The sequence below is a fragment of the Hyaena hyaena genome, unplaced genomic scaffold (genome assembly GCF_003009895.1).
Source record: "Hyaena hyaena isolate Hyena2069 unplaced genomic scaffold, ASM300989v1 scaffold_38, whole genome shotgun sequence".
NCBI classification, from domain to species: domain Eukaryota; kingdom Metazoa; phylum Chordata; class Mammalia; order Carnivora; family Hyaenidae; genus Hyaena; species Hyaena hyaena.
The window spans coordinates 4,860,602-4,873,244 of NW_024080670.1; the positions used below are offsets into that span (position 1 = coordinate 4,860,602).

A 12,643-nucleotide genomic window follows, 5' to 3' on the forward strand; every position below is an offset into this window, starting at 1 on the left:
TACCTGGTGCCACCCCACCTTTCCTGAACTTACTGCCCCCAGAATTCTTCTCCCCCACATGCTGACACCTACGAGCCACAGGCTGCACTGTCCTAAGCTGTCGGAAACCCCTGACGGGGTCCAATTAGGATAACTTCCTCCCAGGTGAGAAAGCAGATGCGGACCTTGCTCCTCACAGCCTTTCCGGGGGGTGGGAGATGGCTGCCCCTGTGGTGACACAGCCTCAGAGACAGGGACATGTGACATGTGACTCCCACCCTTCCCCTACCTCCCCCTTCCTCCCGCTTCCTCCTGCTGCTCATGGGCCCCCCACCCTGCAGACCTGAGCAGATCAAACCCCCAGCCTGGAAACTGTCTAAGCCGCCCCCAGCCCTGGGAGGATCCCCACACAGACACACAGACACACAGACCACAGAAGCACAGGCACACTGAAAGGGCACAGCCAGTGAGAGTGTACTTGTCTGATGGTAGTAATGACAGGTGACCTGGGCACCGCAGGGTGACAGGCCTGTGACCAGAGCTCAACAGTGTCCTCAGCTCTGCCTCCAACCTCTCTCGGCCCTGGCCTCGGCAGTTTGGTCTCTGTTCCTTCCACTGACGTAAGTACCGATTCTGGCTGAGGTTCAGACGTGCAATTTTACCCCTGAAGATTAATTTTTCATCCTCCCGAACTCTGGCATCTTGGTGTGAAGACAAGTACACGAGTGAGAACCCGGTGGCCCACCCAGCTGCTGTCCTCAGGCAGCTCCCCCCACTTGGCTCTGCTGGGGCGGGGGCTCATGGCCCCCTCCCAGGACAGGAGCCCTGCTGGGGCAGCGGCCAGCCTCGCGCAGTTGCCAGCAGTGACAGCGGGTCTCGGGTGTGCGTCCGGCTTCCGTCCACCTGTCTGCTGCGCTCAGGGCAGGGGGAGGTCACACCCGGGGCGCTTCTCAAAGCCCGGGAGAACGGGAAGCAAACTTCCTCCTGTGGGGGAGCCCTTTCTGCAGAGGGTGAGGGGCCACCGGGCGCTGCACAGTGACAGAGACAGACACGGAGCACACACGGCACTGAGGCCCGCCCGCTGTCGTGTGCAGGCCGGAGACGCTTACCTAGGGAGAGTCCATTGGTGACGGCAGAGGAGGAGGTGAGGGCGAGGCCCCTGCGGGGGCTGCGAGACTCTAGGACACTGTCGTCCAGCAGGTGCCTCGCTTTCTCCGATGGGAATGTCGCACTTTTACTCTCAACTACACTCAACTGACACATCATACTGGAAAACGGAAAGGAAGAAAGAAGGCAGAGCTCCTTATCTGCGGAGTCACAGTGAGTTCGCCTGCCCTGGGGTGCCGAGCACATGGTGCAGCCGGAGGAAAAAGGCGTCCACCCAGAACCACGGTACCAGGCCAGGCTCGGCCCTATCTCATGGTGTGACCTTGGGCAAGTCACATCCTTTCTCTGAGCCTCAGTTTGTCCACCTGTCAGATGGGGACTGTGGCTGTTTGTCCTGCCTGACTCTAGGATGATCACAAGGCTCATGTGAGTGGGTCGCGCTTGTGAACGATGGAGCCACACAAGTGAAGGGACGGCGTGACCCTGTGGGCAGCATGCCTGGTTCTGGAGTCACACGTCTGGTCCAAACCCTTGTTCCAACCTTACTCCCCATTGCAAGGTGCTTCACCCCATTGAACCTCATAGGACCCATCTTACAATGTACATAATACAGCCCCTACCCCGGAGGCCCGCGGGGGCTCGGTGACATAATGGCTGACAGGCGCGGAGCGGAGTACCTAACCCAGAGCAAGCTCTAAACCCTCAGGTGGCAACACCCTTCCCCTCCAGCCTGTGAGCGGCTCCAGGGCCAGCCTGCGCTGGCTGAGGTCTGTGTTTCAGCGGTGGAAGGAAAGGAGGGAGGGAGGGAGGGAGGAGGGATCCAACTGTTGGAGGGCCTGTGTCCAACACCCTGTCCCCGAGCTGCGGCCCCACAAGGCTGGGTGAAGCGGTGGCAGGCTCATGGCTCTGCAGGCTTTCTGAAGCACTTGGCAAGCAGAGACTCTGGCCCAACGTGATGCCCCGGATGACAGGCATGGTGTCCACTGGGCTCTGGAGCTTTCCACAAGGGAGGCACTAACCGAGCTTGGCAAACCTTCTGGAACCCAGCCACTGCTGCCCCCCGCTTCCCCGTACGCCTCCTCCATCGGCTCCCCAGCCAGGGGTCCCCGTCGCAGGGACTGCTCCCCTGCCCTCCCCGGCCCCCCTGAGCCCGAGCTGGCCTAAGGGGAGGCCACCAGCCAGGGGCAGCAGGAGCACACATCAGATGCACAAGGGAGGTCCCCGGGAGGCAAGCAGTCCCCGCAGCCCCGGGGCCCACGGGGGTCACTCGGTCACCCACTTGTTTCCCAGGCTGTGGCTCTTCCGGTGTCTCGGGACAGGGGGTGTGGGCAGGCTGCCGGCAACAGACGCGTCGGGACAGGTGGGCCGCCGGCTGAACCTCGCGGAACTGGCGCCAGTGGAGGGGCCTGTGAACAGATCAGAGAGAGGGGGATGGGGGCGGGGGGCTGGGAGCCTCTGGGGAGGTGGCCCCCGGCAGGGTAAGGCACCTGGCCCGCTGTTGTAGGTGGGGCCAGGTTGACACGAGCCTCGTGGCTTTCTACGCAGGAGACACGGACCCCTCACTGGCAGTGTAACGAGCCTCTGAACAGACTGTCAAGATGGCCAGTGTCCTACTATGCATGGTGCCCTGTGACCGGGCAATGGCACCGGCTGACACAGGGAAGAATATGCGGATGGAGATGAGGGGGCAGGTGAGGGGGTGGGTGTGGGGACAGGCAGCGTGGCCTGGCTTCCCCACGGCAACACTTATCCAGGGCCACCCAGCTGGGTGACAGAACTGGGACTTCACAGTATGTCTTTGGAGTCTAAGTCCAGTGACCTAGCACTGTGTCCCTACAGCCACTTTCTGTTCTCTGCCTGCTCACTCAAGAGAAAGGGATGGAGGGCTTCTGAGAGGAGGCAGTGGATTTACCGAGACAGGGCTAGGGAGGCAGGGGTTGAGACCCAGGCCTATCAGTTACTGCCTGCTGACCTTGGACAGGTCACTTAACTTGTTCCCTAAGCCTCGGTCTCCTCATCTGAAAAGTGGGACTAACTCAGCTCACCTTGCAGGTGGCCGGGAGGTCTTGAGGTCACGTACATGGAATTTCACAGATGGCGCTTCTACTTGCTTTATTCTGACAATTATTACCATGTCCTTCTCAGCCCTATTAACGGGGTCACAGTGGTCACTGGGAGGTCATGAGAGCCGGGAGGCTAGGGCCACAAACCACATTGAGCGCCAGATGCAGAGACTAAGGCAGAACCCTTCACATGGCCATGTCCGGGGCTGTATTTTGAGGGGCATGGCCCCGACCACTATTGTCCTCTTTCGTTTGTGGCTTGGGAAGGGACATCTTTAAGGGAGGTGACCCCAGGTGCTAGCCTAGCCTTAGTTACCTGGGACAAACACCAGATAGGAGCCAGGACTTGCACAAAGGAGCTCAGCCATACCAAACACACATGTGGGGGAACTTTTCTGGAGGGCCCGTGAGGCCCGAGGTCCACCGCAGCCTTCACACCCTCTAGCCCACGATGCCATAGATGCACTAGGGGCCGAAGGGCTCCCTGTTCTCCAGCATGCTTGGCTCATGCTCATTTTAAAGTCTGAAATAACGAGCCCTGTTCCCAGCCTGTCGCTGCAGGAAGTCTAGGTCCCTCTGGCCCCTCTGGAAGGTTCATGAGGCAGGAACTCACACCACCTGGAGCGCCGGCTTCTGGCTCCCAGCTGTTGGGTTCTCACTCCTAACTCCCCTCCAGACCCCAACCCTGCACACACACCTCCTCCCTCAGACCCCCGCGCCACACCACCAACCCCTCTCTCCTTAAGCCCCCTCCCTTTCGAGCGACGCCACTCTCCACCTCCACGAGAAATCGTGGCTGCCAGCTCCAGCCTTGCAAGTGCCACATGTGTCCCACCCACACGTGCCTTCCTGCCGGGCCTGGGGCTCAGACACGCCCCTCCTCCCCAGTCCTGCCTCTGAGAATTCACACCATCACCTCCCCTTCTCTTTCTGGCCCCTTCCCCAACCTTTAAACACATTGTCGCCTCCCATTTTCTGTGGAATAAGGTGCCTCGGCCCCATGTTCCTCCTGGCCAGTCGCATGTCCTCAGAGGACTGTTCCTCGTAGCTCTGGCTCTGCCTCCATCCCTTCTCCCCACAGCCTGTGGAATCTGGTGCTCGTGGCCACTCCTTCTGGAAACGCTGTACGTCTTGGGTGTCCGTGCTGTCTCACTCCCGCCTCTCCCCATGCCTCTTCCGCACATCAATCACTGTGCCTCCTCTGTGGGCTCCTTACCCTCCAGCTGGTGCTCATGTTGGTGTTTTCTACACAGGCTTCCCTCTTTGGCTCTGGTTTTGGTTTGGTGTTAACTCTCCAGATAGGCTGATGGCTCTTAAATTTGTCCCACAGCCCTCTTTTCTGAACCTGAGATAAATACACCCAGGATGTGTCTGTCTGAGCGTTCCTAAGATACCCGGAGTTCCTCTCGGTGAGGGTCAGACCTGGAACCTCCTCCTGTATTTCTGACCGTGGACACTGAGTCATCTGGACTGGAGTGTCGGGTCATCTTGGCTTCTCCCGGACTGTGACTGGCCTCTCCTCTTCTTTAAAAAATTTTTAATGTTTATTTATTTTTGGGACAGAGAGAGAGAGCACGAGCACGGGGAAGGGAGAGAGGGAGACACAGAATCTGAAGCAGGCTCCAGGCTCTGAGTTGTCAGCACAGAGCCCCACGTGGGGCTTGAACTCATGAACGGTGACATTGTGACCTGAGCCGAAGTTGGACACTTAACCGACTGAGACATCGGGACGCCCCTCTCCTCTTCTTACCTCCTCTTTGCTTGCCATACACAATCACCGAGGCCCCTAGATTCCGTAAATCCCCTCTGCACCCATCTCTCATGTCACCACCTGGGCTGGGTCCCCACACTACCTTCTTCTACCTCCTGATGGCTCCTCTGAAATCCATCCCCCATACAACTTCGTGAGTGTTTGAAAAAATGAAAAGCTGGGCACATCAATTCCGTGCTTGAAACTGCCAGGGGTGTGGTGTTCAGTGCTTCCTGAATTTAAGCTGATCTTTAAAGCCCGGATGGAGGAATGAAGGGGTGAAGTAGCCTGGACAGTTGTTAAGGAGGGCAGTACAGGCCTGGCCCTACCAGATATCGGAATGAAACACAAAATGGTAGGAATGCCCCTAGTCTGGTGTTGGGGCAGGCATGGAGAAACAGTTCGGTAAATCAGCAGGGAGAGCCCGGCCTCGCTTCATGATGGTGGGTCAGGGGGGCAGCGAGGGTCTCTTCAGTACATGGCACTAGAACCATCGGGCCGTGGGGAAAAGGATGGAATTGGGGTCCTCCCACCCTCTGTCACACAAGTGGATTCATGAATGGGAAAAGTAAAAATGTGAAGCTACTGGGAAAAAACATAAGAGATGATCTTGATGAGCTTGGAGAAAGAAACAAAAAGCATAAGCCCTAAAGTACAAAAAAAAAAAATTGATTACGTAAAAATTAAACATAATTTTTGCACCAAAACAAATAAAAGTCAGCAAAATCAGTGTTGAAAAGCAAGTGTACTCTGGGAGGAGGGATCATGTCACCCACACCCCCAGCAAAGGATTTGTGCTGAGATAGGTAACGAGCTTCAAGTATCAGTAAGAAAGAGACAAACCATACAGAGGAAATGGGTGAAGAACACAAATGGGAAATTCACAAAAGAGGAAAACGCTGCGTGACCAATAACCACAAGGAGAGATGCTTAACCTCACCAGTGAGAAAAGAAATGGAGACTGTACAGTAACAGTGAGAAAAAACATTTTTCCCTTATTAGGTTGTCAAAAATAAATTAGCCCAACAACGTCAAGTGTTGGCTAGGTTGTGGAAGAAGGGGCTCTCAGGGTGCCAAATATTTGGAAAGCAATTAGCAGTGGTGGGTAAAGGTGAAGATGCTATGCCTCTGTGACCAGGCGATTGCAATTCCAGGATCTACCCTCAGGAAACTCGCGCATGTGTTATAGGCACAAGGAGACACATTTATAAGGCTGCTCCGTGTAGCACTGTGGCAGCAGCAAAAAGGTGGACACAGATCTATATGCCCCTCAGAGGGAAATGGACAAATGAGCTGTGGTCTATTCACCCAACAAATTCTACAGGGCAGAAAACAGTGAAGAAACTGGATTTAGAGGTGTCGATACAGATTATATCCTAGAAACATGCTCAGTGGAAAGTGCAAGGTGCAAAAGGATGCTTACACTGAGGCATGATGCCATTTTGGTAAACATTGTAAGATATACCCAACAATGGTCTAATATAAAAAGCCTGCACAGGAATAACACAAAGTAGTCTCGGGAGAGTAAATACCTCCATGGGGAAGAGAAGGACAGGTTAAGAGGGACTTCTGCACTATCTGCAATGCTATTTTACTATTTTACTTTAAAAAATATATAAAAATGTTAATTTCTGTTAAATATGGATGGTGGGCACAATGGGTATTCTCTCTGTGTTCAACATGTCATTATTTGAAATGAGAATACTTTAAAAACACATGGATGTCGGGGCGCCTGGGTGGCTTAGTCGGTTAAGCGTCCGACTTTCGCTTAGGTCATGACCTCGCGGTTCGTGGGTTCGAGACCCGCGTCGGGCTCTATGCTGACTGCCAGCTCAGAGCCTGGAGCCTGTTTCAGAGTCTGTGACTCCCTCTCTCTCTGACCCTCCCCTGCTCACGCTGTCTCTCTCTCTCTCTCCTAGAAATAAATAAAGCATTAAAAAAACAACAACAAAAAAAACACATGGATGCCTACTGTGTGCCAGGGGCTGTGCTGGAATCTTCCATCTGCCCTCCAGATTCATCCTGCACCCTTTTCCACCCTGTGCCATGAACTGGGAGCTGGGCTATGGGGCTTCGGTCAGTGGGCTTCCCTTCCCTCCGGTTCCTCCTTAGATCAGGCCTATCGGGGAACCGTGGCCAGAGGCTGGGGGGGCGAGGGGCAGGAGGGAAGAGAGAGGCTACAGCATCATTTCCTCTGGTCTCTCCGTCGGGGCCAACCCTGAGAGGCGGCAATTTCCCCAAGTCCTCTCTACTCTGGTTTTTATAACCACTGTCTCCCCGCACTCCTGTTCCAGCGTTGGGGCACTGAGATGTCCTCGGGGTCCCTTACACCCTGCCTGAGTCTTTATAAATAGCCCCTTTCTGAAACTCTTCTCCAATCACCCCGCTGGACTGTGCCATCTGTGACCTGCTGTGGCCCTGCAGTGCCTTCACATCTAACCCACACGACATCCCTCTGAGGGCCACATACCAGCCTTAATTCACAAATGGGGAAGCAGCAGCTCAGGACGTTAAGCTTCAAGGGCAGGGAGCTGGTTGGCTAGGCAATCAGGTTCAAGTCTAGGCCTTGTGAATCCATGGAGCTAACACCGGGGCCCACCTGCCCACCACCTCCTCCAGGAACCCCCTTCCCACCACTGCCAGGGTCACAGGGGAGCCAATGCCAGACCACTGTGGCCTTGCTCCTGGACCCGGATAGGGACAGACACCTTCCTGAGGATTTTCAGATTTGAGCCTAGAACATGCCTGAGGACAACCACTTTTTGCTGGATCAGCAATAAAACTTAGACATTGTCAATGGCCATGTTTCCTGCTAGTGGAAGGGGGTCCTGTTTCAGTGGTTCCTGCAGCCTGGAGCCATGTCCCTCCCTCCCTGGCTGCTCAGCCCTTCCCGGACCCCATTAGCCGACGGCTCCCCTTTTGGTTGAGGCAGTCAGAGTCTGTCTCATTGTTTGCAGCCCAAGAAACCTGTCCTGGAGGCCCCGCCTTACCACACCGCCTCCCGGAGGGCTGCCTGGGTGACGTGGCCTGGTGGCAGGACACGGGGGAGGCTGTTGAAGGTCCCAATTCCAGCCTGCACATGGTGTCTCAAAAACAGGCTCTGACAGCCCATGTTAACGAAGCCAGAGAGGCGGGGCCTGCACCTCCTCGGAAACGGCCCACAGAAGGCCTCCGAGAAGTACGGGCAGGTACTTAAAGTGTAACTAAGCTCCGTGCGAGTGTGCGTTTTCCTGGCAAAGAGTTCCACTCTGTCATCAGCTCTAATTGTTAACCGGGGAATGTACCAGAAACATCTGGAGAGTGGAGGAGAACTGGAGTTTCCTGGGCCCGTCCGGGAGGTTCTCATTTCATTGGCCTCAGGAGGGTCTGGTCCTGGCTCTCCAGGTGACTTGCAGGTGCACCCCAGAAGGCCTTCCGCTCCACAGCCGGCACGAAAGCGATCTCTGTCCTGGAGGACGCGTCCCGAGCAGTGGCTCCAGAGAGGACAGGGAAGCATGGCAGCCCTCCTGCTTTGTTTTTGTTTTGCGCGTATTGCTCAATACAAGTCCACGCAGAGGGTGGAATTCGCCTTGTTTATCAGCGGCACGGCCGTGGGATTACACTGCCTGAGTCACCCTGGCTCCCACCCTGGGTTCAGAAAATACTCTGTAAAGGTCAGCTCGCATTGCTCCTCCCCCTGGAGTCTGAACTGGAACTTGATTCCCAGTGTTGTTGTAGTAATAATAATAACGGTGATAATTAAAGTCGAGTGTTCCTGCCCGGCACCGTGCTGCGTGGGCGCGCTGCCCTCCACGTGGGGGGTAGGGAGGTTCATGGGTGAGAAAGCCAGGGCTTACACAGCTGCCACGTGCTGGTGGGGGAGGGGGCTCGCAGTTCAGAGGTCAGGCATTAGTGAACACCTGAGGCAGAATAAACACAGTGACACATCTGAGGTGATCTGATAAGTGGGAGGGACTTCCTCCAGGAACTCTGTGTTGGGTAAGGTCCAATTGCTACTCTTGCTCTTGAAAGTGGAGAGGACCACCAGCTATTATGCACTAGCTGTGTGCCAGGCCTGTGCAAGTACTTCGACACGGACTCCTATGCAGTTGGTAATTTTACAATCGCCATTTTAAAGGGACATTCCAGGGCCCATCAGGTCACAGGCTGCAGGGGTCCTGGCTCCATTCCCTCGGCTGCCCATGTGTGCTACCTAGAGAGCTGGACTCTCCCAGGCTCCTCCCGGAGCTTCCTTGGCTTTCCCGCTGCCTCCCTTTCTCACCTGCCTCCAGATGGTTCCTGCATCCTTGCTCTGATCAGCAAGTTCCCGCTCTCCTACGCTTCCGGACTCGCCCTTGGTTTCTTCCGCTCGGCTCCAGACTCCCCCTCCAGGACAAGGCCCAGATCCGCCTCCTTCTTCTTGCTGCTTTGGAAGGCCTTGGGAGGCATGCCTGGCCTCAGATGGCCCTCAGCTGGGTTGAGGAAAGGGTGGGAGGCCCAAGCAGAAGAGGCTGTGATCTCCCTGATCTCCCTGGGCCTGGAGTCCAAGCCGAGGCCGCTCTGGATGGCCTGGGTCTCGGCCACTCCCATCCCCTGCATTGTTGACCAATAGCCTGGTCTGACGCTGAAGCAGAAGAATTTCCATTCAGTTGGGACCTAGGGACGGGGGTGGCTTCTCTGCCAGTAAGTGACATTCTCTGCTACTGAAAGGCCTCACGTTCCTGTCCCACTAAGCCTGGGGTGGGCACCACGTGACAGCATCCGGGACCGCTTCTGAGCTGGGCAGCTGGCACGTTTGTTTCTCCATGTCCCCTGGGGCAAGGGCAGGGTTGGGGGCAGTGATCATGACCCAGGGTTCCTGCCTGGCTTTGCAGAGCGTGGTCCCCGCCGCCCGGCCCGATATGGCACTGACAGCTGGAAAAACTGACCATGTGGCTCAACTATCTCAGAGGATTGCTCTATTTTTCCTCCGCATAATTTTTCCATGAATAATCTTTAAAGCTCTTTAAGTGGCTGTTTCTTTAGCAGTTTTATTGGAACATATGAGAACTGACAGTCTCTGTGGGGAACGAGATATCATGTTGAAAAAAAAAAATCTGGTTTTCATTACATTTCTCTCAAGAAACCAACAGGCTGCCCAACAGACCACTCGTGGATTGGAAGAGAAACGAGCACGGGGCCTCCCAGTAATGGCTCTGCAGAAGACGGGAGCGAGGATGACGGCTGGTCCTAGCCCAGGACTCGGCGCCTGGAGGCAGGCGGGCCTGGGCTCCCGTGCTCTCTGCCACTCACAGGCTGAGTGACCTCGGAAAGTCCCCTCGCACCTCTCCACCTGCCTCGTTCCCTACCTGCCCCACAGGGACAGTGGGCCGACCTGGCGGCCTCCCTATAAGGAGGAAAGGATCTAGCATCCCACCCACCTTTCCTTGGCACATGTTTCCCAGCCCCGTGCCGGCCCCGAGCCAGGCGCTGGTCAGCCACACTGGATTATGGGGCTGACCCGTTCTACTTTCATGGGGTTTACAGTCAAGCAGGGGAGAGGGACAAGCAAGCAGATAATTACACCCAGAAGGGACATGTGCTTTGACAGGAGGAAAAGAAACAATAAACGTGCTAATAGCAAAACCTACACAGTGTAACCACTGCGTCGATAATGGTGGCAGTAATGGTAACAGCTGGCAGCCTTTGTGCATCTCCAGGTGCTGGAAGCTGTGCTAAATGCTTTGCCCACGCAATCTCATTTAAAAGCCTGATAATAACACTGCCTCCCAGGCACCATTGTTAGCTCAGCGCTATGCGGTGGGACCTGGGGTCAGGAGGGTTAGGGAGCTCGCCTGGGCAAGCAGCTGGTGACCAGTGGAGCCGTGAGCAGTGCATCTGAGAACACGGGAGGTGGGAGAGGAGCTGAGGGTCTGACATCCAGGCCGGCCTAGGAGATCCAGCTGCGGCCTATGCGGCAGGAGCAGCAAGAGCAGAGACAATAGAACCTTCTAGAGAAACTGCAGGAGGCCGGTCAGCCTAAGAACTGAGGGCGGACTGTGCATGGGGGGCAGGGAGGTGGCTGCGGGGCCACCTGAGAAGCTTGGAGTTTAAGTAGGGGAAGGTGTAGAGACTTTTAGGATGGAGATGCGCTCAGATTCGCACCCTAGAAAGCTCATTCTGGCCGGAGAAGCACGTGGATGCGGCCCCAACGACAGGCGGGAAGGAGAAAAGAGGAGAGGTGTCTTGTGGGTGGACCAGCAGGGGTGGTGGGAGGGGGCTTAGGGCAGCCTAGGTGGGGGCTGGTGCCGTTCGCTTAGGGAGCTGGCCTGGGGGCCGATGAGAGGCTCAGATCAGGACTGATGCATAGGGGCCTCTGGGAGCGTTCAGGAGACGGACAGCGCCGGGGACAAATGTGTCCAGATGGGGAGTGTGGAGCCCCAGGAGTGAGCGAATTATCCAGAGTTGCAAGCTCGTGAGAAGAGGGAAGGCCCGGGACAGAACCAGGGTCAACAGAACAAATATTTGAGAAGCGCATCATTTTAGGTGCAGGCGGAGAGTGACTTCGGCTTCACTTGTAATTCTAATGGAAGGCGCCACAGGCGATGCGCAGTCTTCAGGCCAGTGGCCCGGGCAGCACCCATCTGTGGGGCTGGAACACGCAGTGGTGGCCTTCTTCCCTCAGGTCTGGGTCTCTAGGCAGAGCAAGCTAGAGGGGCCTGGCCTGCCACCTCAGCCGGCCTCTTCCTCTGCCCCGCCATGTGGACCCACAGCAGACAGGCCTGAAACGCCTCAGATGCGGCCTTCTGCTCCACCAGGTGCTTCTCTTGGGAGAAGGGAGAAATGGAGGAAAGAGCTGCTGACCTTCTTCCTGCTTCAGGGGTTATGTGAGCGGCAGTTAGAGCTTCCAGTAAGATGCGGGCCCCGGGCTGACGACACGCATGTCCTGAGTTCTCAGAGAGGGCAGCGACCCCCGGCCTTAGGGCCAGGCCCTCCAGCCGCTCGCTCTCCAGCGGCGTGCACTTGCCTTCTCAGCGCCCATCCACTTGTCACTAAGGAATGAGATGTGACTTCCTGTTGACCAGAGTCTCCCACCAGCACCAGCTCGGGGAGGCGGGGGCTGCCGGGGCTCAAGTGTACGTGACGAAAGACCGAGGCCAGGCATGGTGCTTTGGCTACAGACAGGCAGGCTCTGTCGAGGAGGACGGGGAGCCTTGTTCCCACGGGTTTCCAGCAGCGTCCGGGGCTCTGCCCAGGGCCGGCACTGCCCAGTTTAAGCAGTCTGGTGGCCAGGCTGCGGCTCACGGGGTGCTTTCCAAGTCTTGCACACTGGGAGTTAATGGGAGGCAGCTGTGGCAGAGGGGACTTGGAATCACAAGACTCGAGTTCCAGTCCAGCACCCGCCTGGGCTGCCGGGAGCTTGGGGCCCATGGTCCTTGGCCTCCCGAGCCTCTCTGGGTTGGAGAAGGGGAATGACCGGGGCCGGATGTGGAGTTTCCGACAGTGCCACTGAAGCACGTGGTTCACGGGGCGGACTTGCTCCCAGCCTGAGGAGGGTTCTGCATCTCCCGATTTCTTTATTGCGTGTGCCAGGAGCCCTGTTCCCACAGCGGGGACTTGGACCCTCTCCGGGGCTGCCAGAGACCTGTGGCACTCGGGGACAGGGGGTCCTCTGCACAGAAAGCCTTCTCCAGCCAGGTTTCATGGTCGGGCCTGGAAGCTGGTCACTTTCACATTCACACACATTCTTTGTTTCTCATACAGGCAGCTCTCACGGGTCCTCACT

General features: G+C 56.5%; 1 protein-coding gene across 9 annotated transcripts in view; it reads right to left on the minus strand.

Moving 5' to 3' along the window:
- RALGPS1 (Ral GEF with PH domain and SH3 binding motif 1) overlaps positions 1–12,643 on the minus strand; it is a 272,375-nt gene that overhangs the window by 21,517 nt on the left and 238,215 nt on the right. For 6 of the 9 annotated variants that reach the window (XM_039229483.1, XM_039229484.1, XM_039229482.1 and 3 more), the window contains 2 exons: positions 2,366–2,492; positions 1,089–1,246 (listed from right to left, as the gene is read on the minus strand). In XM_039229483.1, the coding sequence (XP_039085414.1) occupies positions 1,089–1,246; positions 2,366–2,492 (285 nt within the window). The remainder of the gene's footprint in view (positions 1–1,088; positions 1,247–2,365; positions 2,493–12,643) is intronic. The other 3 variants (XM_039229488.1, XM_039229487.1, XM_039229490.1) reach the window with 1 other exon arrangement.